At 37.7% G+C, this 13,136-nt stretch overlaps 1 protein-coding gene across 1 annotated transcript in view; it reads right to left on the bottom strand.

Moving 5' to 3' along the window:
• LOC146750425 (uncharacterized) overlaps positions 1 to 8,805 on the bottom strand; it is a 29,014-nt gene extending 20,209 nt beyond the window's left edge. Inside the window, exons 1-2 of the mRNA XM_085504639.1 lie at positions 8,722 to 8,805; positions 521 to 626 (exon numbers count right to left, since the gene is read on the bottom strand). Of these exons, the coding sequence (XP_085360765.1) occupies positions 521 to 578 (58 nt within the window). The 5' untranslated portion in view covers positions 579 to 626; positions 8,722 to 8,805. The remainder of the gene's footprint in view (positions 1 to 520; positions 627 to 8,721) is intronic.
• Between the last annotated feature and the right edge of the window lie 4,331 nt (positions 8,806 to 13,136).

Consider the following 13,136-nt stretch of genomic DNA (forward strand, 5'->3'; position numbering starts at 1 on the left):
CTTGTAGGTAATACTATCCCACCTCAGGTTAAGGTGAATGGTCTGATGGTTGGTTAAGCTGCCATAGTACAATGCTTAGATGAGAAATGTCTGTGTACTTGTAGGTAATGCTATCCCACCTCAGGTTAAGGTGAATGGTCTGATGGTTGGTTAACCTGCCATATTACAATGCTCAGATGAGAAATGTCTCTGTATTTGTAGGTACTGCTATCTCACCTCAGGTTAAGGTGAATGGTCTGATGGTTGGTTAAGCTGCCATATTACAATGCTCAGATGAGAAATGTCTGTGTACTTGTAGGTAATGCTATCCCACCTTAGGTTAAGGTGAATGGTCTGATGGTTGGTTAAGCTGCCATATTACAATGCTCAGATGAGAAATGTCTGTGTACTTGTAGGTAATGCTATCCCACCTTAGGTTAAGGTGAATGGTCTGATGGTTGGTTAAGCTGCCATTGTACAATGCTTGGATGACAAATATATTTTGTACTTGTAAATTTGAATCTAAGCCACTGTGTATTACCTTTACCAATGTTACTTGATAATGCCACCAAGTAAGAAATAAAGGGGTCCAGGTTCATTTTTGTTGATTTTCAAATCTGATTCAGCTGGTGTTGGCATGAATGTGCCTGAAGAGACAAAAAGTGCAAGGACAATTTTATATCTTGGTTAGTATTTTGTGTGTATATAAGTTTTATGAGACTGACTGACTATGAATATGTTATTCTGTCATAATTGTCTGGTACGTACCTTAAATATCTCACTCACTGCACGTCTATGTATGCAACAGTGCATGAGATAAAATTATGCAAATTAATATGATCACATGACCAAAAATGGTCATCTGTATCGTAGCATCTCTTGTCCAATGCTTTCCTTATAGCATTGGTTGTCAGTCCTCAATTGTGCTATAGATATTAGAATTATACCTATTAATGAAATCGCATGACCACATATATGTACATCTGATATATTAGACATAATTAGTAGCATATGCCCATCTGCAACAGTGTTTGAGATCTTGGCGTTATGCTTAATAATGAGGCACCAAGAATATATACGGATATTTGTTGTGTTATACTGTAAAACATGTTAAAAAAGTGACATGCAATTTTAGCGAATTGTGGTAAAATGACTTAATAGCGAAATGTTAATTTAGCAAATCTCTCTTGCCTTTGTTGATTTCCTGTTTTCACAATACTTGTCTGTCGCCTGACAAAACAAATGCACAGTTTCACCTCCATGAAAACAAAGAAAAACTGTCAAGTATAATAAGGAAGCGCTACAGATTTTTACGTTTTCTGTGTTGTTTACAATGTGTGTGTGAAGAAAAAGACGTTGTTTGGCGGCCATTTTGAAATTATAATGAAATCATTAGCGACATCTTAAATAAGCAAATCAGTTTTTATGCTAAATTCGATAAAACGACATGCTCGCGAAAAAGACATGTTTTACAGTATATCTTGTTCGATGCACTTATTATAGGTTGCATGTTCCTACCTACACATGCACTTGAAATATGAGTTATACATATTGATGCGGTATATATACCAGTATATATGGCATTCAATATTTTAATTATGTCCCCTGTTTAATGCCTGCATTATATAGTTGCTTTTGCAATAATTCTAATTATGCATATTAATGAGGTTGCATGACCATATATGGTCATGTGATATAGTCATGCCTTAATAATCGAAATATGATAACTAGTTAAGATATCTGTGAAAATAAAATTACAATTATTTATGTGAAGTAGATAATAATGTAATATATATTGACAGATTTCAATCAAAAACTGAGCTGGGTTGAGTATTGTTCCCAGATACCTATGCATGAAGTTCAGTATAAAAGCTGAAAGTTGACTATTATGCAAATTAGATGATTAATATGCACAGATTTTAACCCCAAACTTATCAGGTCAAAGAGCATATATCTACTAAATTCCATTTTAGTGCAATGATTAGTTCTTGACTAATTATTCTGCTAATTAGGTAATTGATATAAATATCTTTTTACCCCAAACTAATCGGGTCTTCAAATTGTTCCACATCATCCATATTTCAAGTTACATTGAAAAATAAAGATGGGTTTTTGAGATAATAATACATACAGGCATACACACATGACACGAAGACAGGGTAACCGCAAAGATTCCCATTGTGTGCTTGGCACACAAGAATATAAAATAAATTAAAAATAAACAAACGAAAACTAATTATATATATTTTTTTTAAAATAAACAAAAATTTTCACAAATGAAATAACTACCGTACAATATATTTTTACACTGATTGGCTAGTATAAATTTTGAGAACATGCTGACATATCTGTACTTGCTTGATGCAAATATGGGTATGTACCAGTGAATAGCCACAAAGAAAACTTCTTTCTTAATTTTGGTCAATTGATGGGCCATCAAATTATTATAGCCTATCCAGTTGCCTCAATTGGATATGACTGAAATGTTCGGTAAATATGTTTATAAATTGGTTATTAAATATGTAAATGATTTTTCTGAAAGCACAGTATAATATTGTTCGCATACACATTTAATTTTGTAAATTGGCCAGTGATTGAAGAAAACCTACAAAGACTGTGAGGGTTTTCTGGGGTAAATATTTCATTAATTTCCCTCACCTTTTATTAAAATCCAAAGATTATGTTTTCATTGACTATAGAAACCAATTTGTTAATTTCCATTACTCACGAGTCTTTGAATCATTGGCCAACTTATTGCCATGCATCCATTAATATACTGTGACTGGTAAAGTTGTTTTCAACCATCATTTCAAATTTTTAAACTATTCATAAATATTTTACATAAATTTTTTTGAATATTGAAAATATTTCTGCACTATTTAGCTGAGAAATCAAAGTGCTCTAAAATATATATATATATATGTCCAGACAACAACTTCACCCAAAACCTAGAGTAAAAAAAATAGATTTTCCCCACCATACAACCAAAATTACCAAAGTTGCCAAACTAGTTGCACTAGTTTTTTTGTTGTTGTTGTTGACACGATAGACAATATTGTTACCGTACACTGTAAGACGCCAAAGTAAACAATTACTAATATCGGTGGTTCCCTAGTTTTTAAAATTTTACGTAAAATAAAACGGTATCCAGGAAAAATGAGATTTATTAAAAAAAATACATTGACGTTTTTTAACAGTGCTGGGTCAATAGAATCAAGAAATTCATCAATTACTTGAAGATTCTGCTGAGTGCCTATTATTTTACAACCCGTGTTATAAAATCGACAATGTGAAATTGGCGGCAATGGTTTCATAGTGATTTTTTATAGGGGTGTAATCACATTTGTTTGGTGTGTATTAATATCCTTTTTCAGAAGTGAAATTCAACAAGGTCAAACTATTCGTGAGTGTTCTTCCACATACATTACTGGTATATTCTATCAAATGCCACCCAGAATAAACTTAGATGGTATATAACATTCCTGTACTATCTTGTTCACTGGAACACGTTCGCCACACCGCATTAATACTTCCAGGCAAGATGGAACGATCTCAAAAAGGGCACAACAGAAGGCATGGATCAGGAAATCTTTTTATCCGGTGGTGGTGTACGACGCACGCTTATGGATAGTTTTACAGACAAAAATTATCTGAGAGTTTAGTGTACTACATTCATGTTTAGATTTGTGTAAGAAATCTATAACCACATAAAACATTTTGTCTTGTCACCTACAAGAAAATCCTTGGAAATAATAAATTTCATTTATTACTTAATTTAGGCTTAATTACAGCCGCAACGGTAACTATTAGAGAATATACCAGGATCCAAAAGGAACACACTAGAGTAACATTCTCTAAGAAAAAGGCCCCGCCTAAGGAGTCACCCCCAGGGTGATCAGGTGGTCGAGGCCATCCCGTCTCAATTCTCTTTTGTTTCCAGCCCAGTTCACAGGGATATTTTTTCACTGGGTGTCTTGCATAACAAAAGAGGCAGATTACAAAACACGTTCGACAATAGCAGTTTCTACATCACGGTAAGGGCTTTTCATTATGGGCCCCAGACTCCCCTGTTTTTGTTGAATCTCTGGATCGCGCCTCAAGCAACACACACCTACTTTGCGTAGGACAGTTTCTGACACCTGGACGCTCACAGTAGTGACTCGGGGGGGGGGGGTATCAGATTCCTCGCCTGTCTCCTCCTACTGACTCTTCATCCTCCCTTTGATCTTCTACCGAGGGACGAGGTCAAGGTCAAGACGATCCGGTAGGAAGTAGCCAGCCTTCTGAAGAAAAGGCGGTATGCCTAGTGGAGAACCCTAATTTAGACTCAGGGTTCTATTCCCATATCTTCCTCGTCCCCAAGAGTTCGAAAGATGCGTCCTGTCTTAGACCTCAGTCAGCCAAATGGGTTTGTGGAGGGTACCGGCTACGGTGCTTCTGTCAGTGCACTCGGGCGATTGACTGGCGTTACTGGATTTGAGCGACGCATATTTCCACATTCCCATTCACCACTCTTGCAGCCGGTTTGTGCATGGCGCTGTACGTCTTCACCAGGGTGTTAAAACAGGTGACCTAGGTGCTCCAATGGTCGTCAGTTTATCTGAACTCATACAACAGGGAGGTAAACATGCGATTAATGCAAATGCTCCTCCATGAGTTGAGCTTTTTAATAAATATTCGCAAGTTCATCCTCATAATGCCTCGTAACCTACTGTACTTCCCCGAGTATAAGCCCAGGGGCCTGAACATGTAAAATCGGGAAAATTAGGGGGTGGGCTTATACTCGAGGACCACCTCAGAAATGAAAATTTTTTGGGGGGTTAAAATTGTAACCATCTTCCCAACCACGAAAAATTATCCAAATTACATTTTTTGTTCACAGCGCCGGTCTCGGAGAAATATTACGTCTTTTTGATTTCCACAACACTTTTACAATGAAGAAACAAACATGTTCATAAAAATACACACATTTTATTACAATATGGTTTACATACCGTCTGAATTTACGATACAAAAATGCGTAGGGTCTGTGGGAAAACATTCAAAAGCAAGATCTTTATCATTCTCTTCGTTGTGGAATGCAAATTCTCGATACAAAGCCGCCATGGTGTTTTTCATCTTGATTTGACCTGAACAACTTCTTTTAACCTAACGGGTCACGTCTTTCGTTAACCAATCAAAATGCTGTGTCGTACAGACGAAGTTTTCCGATTATTGACATCATTTTTTCAACGCAATGCAGAAGTGAATTACCGCGATGTTAAAATGCGGTGATTTTTTTCCCTAAAGATGTTGATTTGCAATTTTTGAATGATAAACTGAGGGTGGAGGAAGTATTCAAACTTTTCACGGTCGCCAGCAAGTCATGTCGAAGAATAGTTTGCTCGTTCACATTCCATTCATGAAAGTCTCAATGGATTATTCGGAAAAGTAAAACGATGTTCAATGCCCAGGTTTCACGACTTGACGATCACATTTTTGGCGTTTCTAAAACTACTACTCAAATAACATATGGATTACTTCAGTATTGCAACATCGGGGTTCATCCTGAGTAAATAACAGAATAGAAAAGGTGCCTCGGCGAACCATGTTCCGTACGTTCGCATGCATATTTGTAATAAATTTTGTTGACTCCCGGTAAAACACCCTGGGCCTATACTCAAGGATACCCTCAACCTGTCAAATGTCTAAAAACAGAGGGTGGGCTTATACTCGCGGAAGTACGGTAGTTAGACACAGAGCAAGGGCTTGTCCGCTCCGCTCAGGCACGGTGCAACTCCCTTGTGGAGCTGGCCAGCCAACTCCTGCCGACGGGATTGGCTTCTATTCGCGAACTGATGTGTCTTATTGGCAAAATAACTTCAGTTCATTGTCTAGTTCCGTCAGCAGCTCTCCGGTCTCGTCCGATTCATAGGTGCTTACTCAACCACACTGCCCATATGTGGAATTTGATGTTCAGGGTTCAATTGTCGGACCAAGTTCTGGAGGCTGTCCCTTGGTGAAAGGATGCCGGGAACTTGGAAAGGGGAGTGCCCCTACATCCAATGGCTTCCTCAGTGACTCCCATTACAGATGCGTTGCTCCAAGGGTGGGGCGGCCATCTGATGGACCTTCAAGTCCAAGGTACGTGGCTGGCCACATATGTGGGCCGCCACATCAATTGGCTGGAGTTGCAGACCGTCCTACTGTCTCTGAAAATTTTCAGGAGGTCGCACACCACCACAGAGTCCTGCTTCAATCAGACAACACCTCAGTAGCATCGTACATTAACAAGGCGCATTCCCCCATGTTGTGGAAGCTAACAGAGGAAATCCTCCTTTGGTGCCTGGAGAACCAAGTGGAGCTAACGGCTCACCAACTTCCAGGGATACACAGCAGCACCAAGGACAACCTCTCGCGACAAATTCAGTTTCAGAACACAGAGTGGCAGATCCAGTGGGTGGCGGATTGCTTTTTTCGTCTCTGGGGCGGCCCCCGGATAGATCTGCTAATCACCAGAATACCAAGCTCCCGACTTATGTGTCACTTCTCCCGGGGATGAGCGCCTTTGCAACGGACACTCTATCGATCTCTAGGAGTCACATGAATGCTTATGCCTTTCCACCCTTCCAACTAGTGCACCAAGTGTTGGAGAAAGTGCGACTCAAGCCCACCTGCCTTCTGACACTGGTGGTGCCCAATTGGCCAGTAAAGTCTGGTTCCCAATGTTGCTGGACCTTCTATTCGAGTCCCTATTGGAGTTGCTGGATCTTCCGGATCTGTTGTCCCAGCCAGATGGCACTCTCTGGATGAGCCCCACATTATTCCATCTTCACGCATGGAGGCTTTCGATAAACTTGTGCAAGCGCAAAGCTTTTCTGTAGAGTTGTCCAAGTTCTTTGCTTTGGCAGATGGCTACAGACGTTTGTATGAGTCCAGATGGAGATTCTACATTGATTGGTGTATTGGAAGGGAGATTGATCATCTCAGTCCCTCTATTAGCGAGGTAGCGAGATTGTGCTTGTATTTATTTCATCAAGAAAAATCTATAACAACAACTCTTGGATATCGGTCAGTTTTGTTCCCAGTCTTATCAGAATCTGCTGAACTGAAACTGGCCTCGAGTTCGGTTATGCAACAACTGTCATTCTGCTCGAAGAGGCCGTGCACCAAAGGGCTAACAAATCCTTCAGACTGGGACTTGTTGGTCCTGGCGGCGCTATGACAACCCCCCCTTCAAGCCTATGAGAGAGGTGGACATGAAATATGTCACTATAAAAACAGTTTTTTTCTCTTGGCTCTGGCGTCAGGTAGGCAGTGTTCAGAGATAGAGGCAACTTGCAAGTTGTTTTGAAGACTCAGATAAGCTATCTTGCCAAGAATCAAATCCCAGAACATAATCCTGAACCGATCGTCATCCCACGCCTTACTAACATAGTAGGCATGGAGAACTGCCAGGAACGGATTCTATGTCCTGTCCGAGCTCTGAGTTGAGACTCAGTTGGTAGCGAGAAGCACATGTTTGTCTGTCTGTTATGGGCGGGGCAAGCAATACTGTCCTGCCTTGAATATCACCATTTCACGGTGGATTGTCGATACGGTCGTGGAAGCGTACACTTTAACGGCATCTTCAGCGACCAGTTTGGAGTGACATTAGGTGATGGCACACAAAGTGTGCGGGGTAGCCAACTCTTTGGCCTTGATGTCTGGTGCCTCCCTTGAACAGGTGCTTTGAGCGGGGTTTTGGAGATCTTCATTAACTACTACTTGAGAGACCTCCAATCTATGGAGGAGGGTCGCTACAGGTTGGGACCAGTGAAGACAGGTCAGACAGTGTTCATGGACCCAGCCCGCACCACCGTGCACCAAGCGGTAGCGCGATGGCACCCTCAGCCGAAATCAGCCTCTTTATCTTGGCGCTGGTGGTTTCGATCTGCGTTATCTAACCCAGTTTTTTTACCATTTCTGCATTTTTGTGTTAAAAAATTTGCATTTCAGCCGTCGGAGCTTTCCCACCCCTGGTGACAAGCTACTTTGCCTAGCAAGTAATACTAGATGAAATTTATTTTTTCCACGGATTTTCTGGTCGGTATGATTATGTAAACAAACGGGTTTGTACAACCCTTCTAGTCTCTGGTATATGACTATGTTTTCGTGGGTGGCGACACAGCGTTGTTAACGCGATATCTGTTTATTTATGTTTAAATAACAAAGTAGTCAATTTTGCGGTGCATCAAAGAAAAAAAACGTCGTTCAGATATGCGTAGTTTGGCAACTGCTAATTTTGGTTGTATCATGTATCACAGTAAAACACTCAATTATGCAATTTGTTTATTTATTGTGTTGCTTTACACCCATAAACATGGCTTCTATTCTCATTATTGGCTAGCTGCCAACTTTTCTAAAGCTGAAAATTTGATTACCGGTATTTACGTACAATATTATTTTGTTTTTCTTCTGGTCCCTGTTCATTTCCCACATATGACAGACCGGAGTAAATCATTTTTTTCAAATTTACATATAAATATCGGAGACGGGTCATGATTTTTGCGAATATGTTATTAGAAATTCAAGGTGTCACGCAAATGAGCATATAGTTTTGTGGACATTGAGTTATAGTTGGCTCCATTGTCATACTCACGGAATCGCTCGTTGGTCGAATTACATTAGCACCATTGTTATACCATAGACCTTCTAAGGTCTATGGTTATACTTACATATCGCTCGTTGGTCGAATTACGTTAATACCATTATTCTACTTACACAATTGCCTGCTGGTCGTGCGCCTGATGTTGTGCACATATGACTGTTGTTACCGTCGCGTTGCCCGGTACTCGGGGATTTCGTAGAAATGAAACTTTGGACAGTTTTTCGTCCGTAAAGCTGAGGGGTCCACCACCAAAGTAGGAAAATTTCTCAGTATTTTTAGAATTGACGCAAATGATGGGGAAAACCCGACTGTGTCGCTAATTGGCATGTTCGAGCCATTTTAAGTTCGAACAGTTAATCTGGCATCCAGTGTCAGTTTGCGCGAATATAGCATTTTCGTTTTATTAGTTCGCGCCCGGAAAGAGTGCCTCCAAACTTTTTGAGTTGCAACTTTTCGAACGAGATGTAAGACTTCTCTCCTCGGTCTTAGTGTTATTTTCCCCAACAAAAATCAAACTTCGACGGTACATTCTCATTTTCAGAGCTTTAGTGTACAACTAACGTTCGTTTGATGCAAAAGGTGAGTGAATGGTAATTACTAGTATCTCCGACTCGGAACTTAAAAAAAAAAATAGTACGTATTTATGATAATTGCTTTTTTTGGAACAGTCACCGCCCAGGAACTTTATAGTGAAATTGCGGGAAACGGAAACCTCGGAAACTAACCCTCGTCTGATTTTTGTACCCCGGTTTATGGATCATAGAGGCGTTAATGTTTTCGGAGATTTCTGTCCATGTCCACATGCAAACAGAAAGTCGTCCGTATAATTCACCGAAAAGAGGCACATTTCATGGTCTTATTTTCAGAGCGTCACTGCTCTGCCGACGTTGCTTTGATGCAAATCCTAGTCGTTTACAAATTGAATGGTTAGTATAACTACTTTTCGAACTTCGTAATAAACTGGAAGGAAGTATAGTGGATATAATCACAGTCCCTCTATGGACCGCGGGTCATCCAGATATCGTACAACGAATAACCTCAGATAACAAATCAATTGTTATCGGAGGAACAACAAGGTGGTTTCTTATGCGAAAATAAGGCTGAAATTAGACTTGCTTACGTGTGAACACGAACATAAATATAATACCTTTGTTCATTTTTATTTTTGGTAACAAATGTTATTTTTTACTTCTTCTTAAAAACTACCATCTCAGTTGCTTTGATACTTGGTTTGTAGGTACATTTGGTGGATCTCTGTCAGATTTGTTCATTTCATGATAAGTTCTTCAATCTCTTTTATTTTTAGTAAATATTTTTGGTAAAAAAAATTCTATTGTTGACTAATCTTCTTGAAAACTGCTACTTGAATTGTTTTCGGATACCTTCATTTGATTAGTTCCTTCTGTGACATTAGGAGAACACTCCAGGCTCTGCTGAAATTGCACTTGTTCGTAATTGCAACTGTGTCATTAAAAATGACTTGTTTATTCTGTTTTTTTGACCAAACTTAAGTATATACAAAATGTTAACAATGCCAGTTAGATTACTTTATGTATTGTATTGTATGATATTTTAATTCTACACTGACAAAATAAAACAAAAATTATGAATAAAAATTAATTAAGTTTCAAATACTGTTACAGTAGATTGAAAGACAAAAAAAGGGTACGAGTGATCTATTGACCCACACCTTAAATAATGTGGTCAATGCATGACAGGAATTTATGAGATTTATAAATAATTTTAATTATTAACTAGAATGATAAGAATTATTGCACATGTAAACTAGGACAGGTCATAGAGGTCAAAATGGACAGGTAATGTCCCATGCAGACACCAGTCTGTCACACATTTCACCTTGCAGAAAATCTGATCGTAATACAATCTTTTTTTGAAAGATGTTTTTTGACTCCTGTGTGCGTAGCATATAATGTGAGTCTTTGCGATTGTGCATCTGTGTGTATGTTTGCGTGTCTGTTACATTGATATATCAAACTTGGTATATAAATGCTCTGGGATAATGCTCACACCTGATTATTTTTGGTTGAAATATGTGCATATTAATTACCTAATTTGCATATTAATTTTAAGCATCTTCACTTTTTCTCATGTACTATTCATCAGATTTATCTGCTCCACAGATAACTTGAGTACCGCTCATTAAATTTTAATGAAACTAGGTACATAGGTGCTTTTGGTAATCCTGATTACTTCAGGACTGACATTTGTGCATATTAATTACCTACTTAGCATAAATACTTTCATGCGTCCTTCTTAATATGCATAACTATAATGTATTACTCACTGCAATAGATATTCTGCAACCAGTTCTATAATGAAGGCAATGTGATATGACCAAAGAATCAAATGACTATATATGGTCATGTGACCTTAATAATATGTAGAACTGTAATATTTTAAGTACTGTTACAGATAGAGACATGCAACTGGTGCTATAATTCTGTTGTCTGACAAGATATATGACCAAACTATTTATATTCATAGTTATTAAACCATAGCTACATGAAACCACTCTGATCACTGCTTGCAGTTAATATATACAGTATGTATTTAAATACCATATTTGCTCTATTACAGTAGAAGCACATATGCTTACTGTAAATATGAAGGACAAAGATAAGTCTATGGTTAAAATAAGACATATTTCAATGATTTTGCATGCAATAAACACAATTTTTTGCTTTATGTGTTTCGAAGATGTGCTTCTAATATAGTAAATACAGTATTTTTTATTTATACTTCATGCCTCCAATACCTTAATCATACAAGAGTTCTTTCTAAGTATCCTTGGATTTTTGTTTATTTTTTTAATAGCAGCTGCCAAAACCCACAAGGTGTAGTGATATTCAAAGTACAAATAAAATAAAATTTTAGCCATACTGACTATATGTATTAACGCTGCCTGCGACTTTAATAGATTTATTGAACTTAGGAATGTCAGACTTGCATGGCAGTTAATTATTTTCTATTTTTCTGGAAATATGCTGAAGGGCAAAAGAAATGCTCAAACAGGTGATTTGATCATCCAATAATGCTAAAGACACAAAGGCTCATGGGTAGATGCTTTGACACGCTATGGCCATCTGACGCATGCGCAGGTGACGACTCCCCCCACTTTAAGAGATTTAACAGGCAGTTGATCAATACATGTTAGTTGCCAAGCCTGTGATTGAACACATTACCATTTGAGTGGGTGCCATGAATTGTTATTTGAAACATTCCATTAGTTTTGAATCTCAGTGGTCAACTATTACCATATTTGCATTATTTGTAGTGCATGCACTTATTAAGTATTAATACAGAGGCATGTCTGTTGTGTTCTACCATGCATGATGTCACACTTGAGATTTGAGATTTTAATCTTTCAGAGGTTAATTAACAATTACATTGTGAACATAGAACTCACATTTGACCCTTTAAAACTTTCCCTGAAAAATGTGTTTGTTCTACAGAAACAGCGAAACATTGACGAGTTACATATACATTTCAATGCATTGACATATATTTCTTGTGCACTTTTATAGAGCAATAAGGCAAAAAAAAATTAACATATTCTAAAAAAAATCGAGCTCAAATCTAAGCGAAGAAAAAAAATCACTTTCCAACAACTTCCCCTTTCATAGTCAAACCCTAAGTTTATTTTTATATAATAACAATCTTGCTTTCTTACTTTTCAGGCTTTGAATTTGATATTCTCAAGAGCTTCTAATCCAGTGTTACAAAATGAACCCCTTCATTTCTTACTTGATGAAATTAGCACAAGATATCTCAACATCTGGTAAGATATATAAATTTATATTATCATTCGTGTGAGTGTGATGTCCGCTGATTTGTTATATTGTTTATTGTCATAGGAGGGGAAATATCACATAGTCATGCGATTGGTGTTATTTTATATTCTCACTCTGGCTGGAATTTTTTTTGCAATTGTCATGGAAACTGGTGTAAATAAATGTAATTCATTTGAATTACTTGCATTAGTTTAAATTAATTTTAGAACAAAACAGAAGTTAGCAATGTACCTCCAGACTTCCAGTAACCAACAGTACTCTTATAGCTTCATCACCCCATTGAATTAAAGTCTCTACTTCTAGAATTTCAGATTCCATTGCTGTTTCCAACACAACGGCACCATATAATAACAAATCACTGTTCTCTCGATCCACATTTAGTGTCAGGACATTTATAATTTAAACATTTCTATCAATTGCAAACCAAGCGAAAGAAAACATGTATGTCCTTATGTTATTTATGACTTTGTATCATGGCTGTCACATGACTGTTAATAATTACTTAGCAATAATGCTGACAGTCACTAAAAACTGGATGTAACTTGTCATTAACAATGATTTGTTTCCTATATTACTTCATCTTAGGCAGAAATTATAACAAATTAACAAAGAATTTTTATTTAAGTACTAAAACAGTCTTTATTAAAAAAAAAAAAATTATTAATTTTTAATTTTAATATTACATTCATATGTACATTTTAACAGATTTTGACAAG

This window comes from Saccoglossus kowalevskii, chromosome 1 (assembly GCF_978046115.1).
Source record: "Saccoglossus kowalevskii chromosome 1, keSacKowa6.1, whole genome shotgun sequence".
Lineage (NCBI taxonomy): Eukaryota > Metazoa > Hemichordata > Enteropneusta > Harrimaniidae > Saccoglossus > Saccoglossus kowalevskii.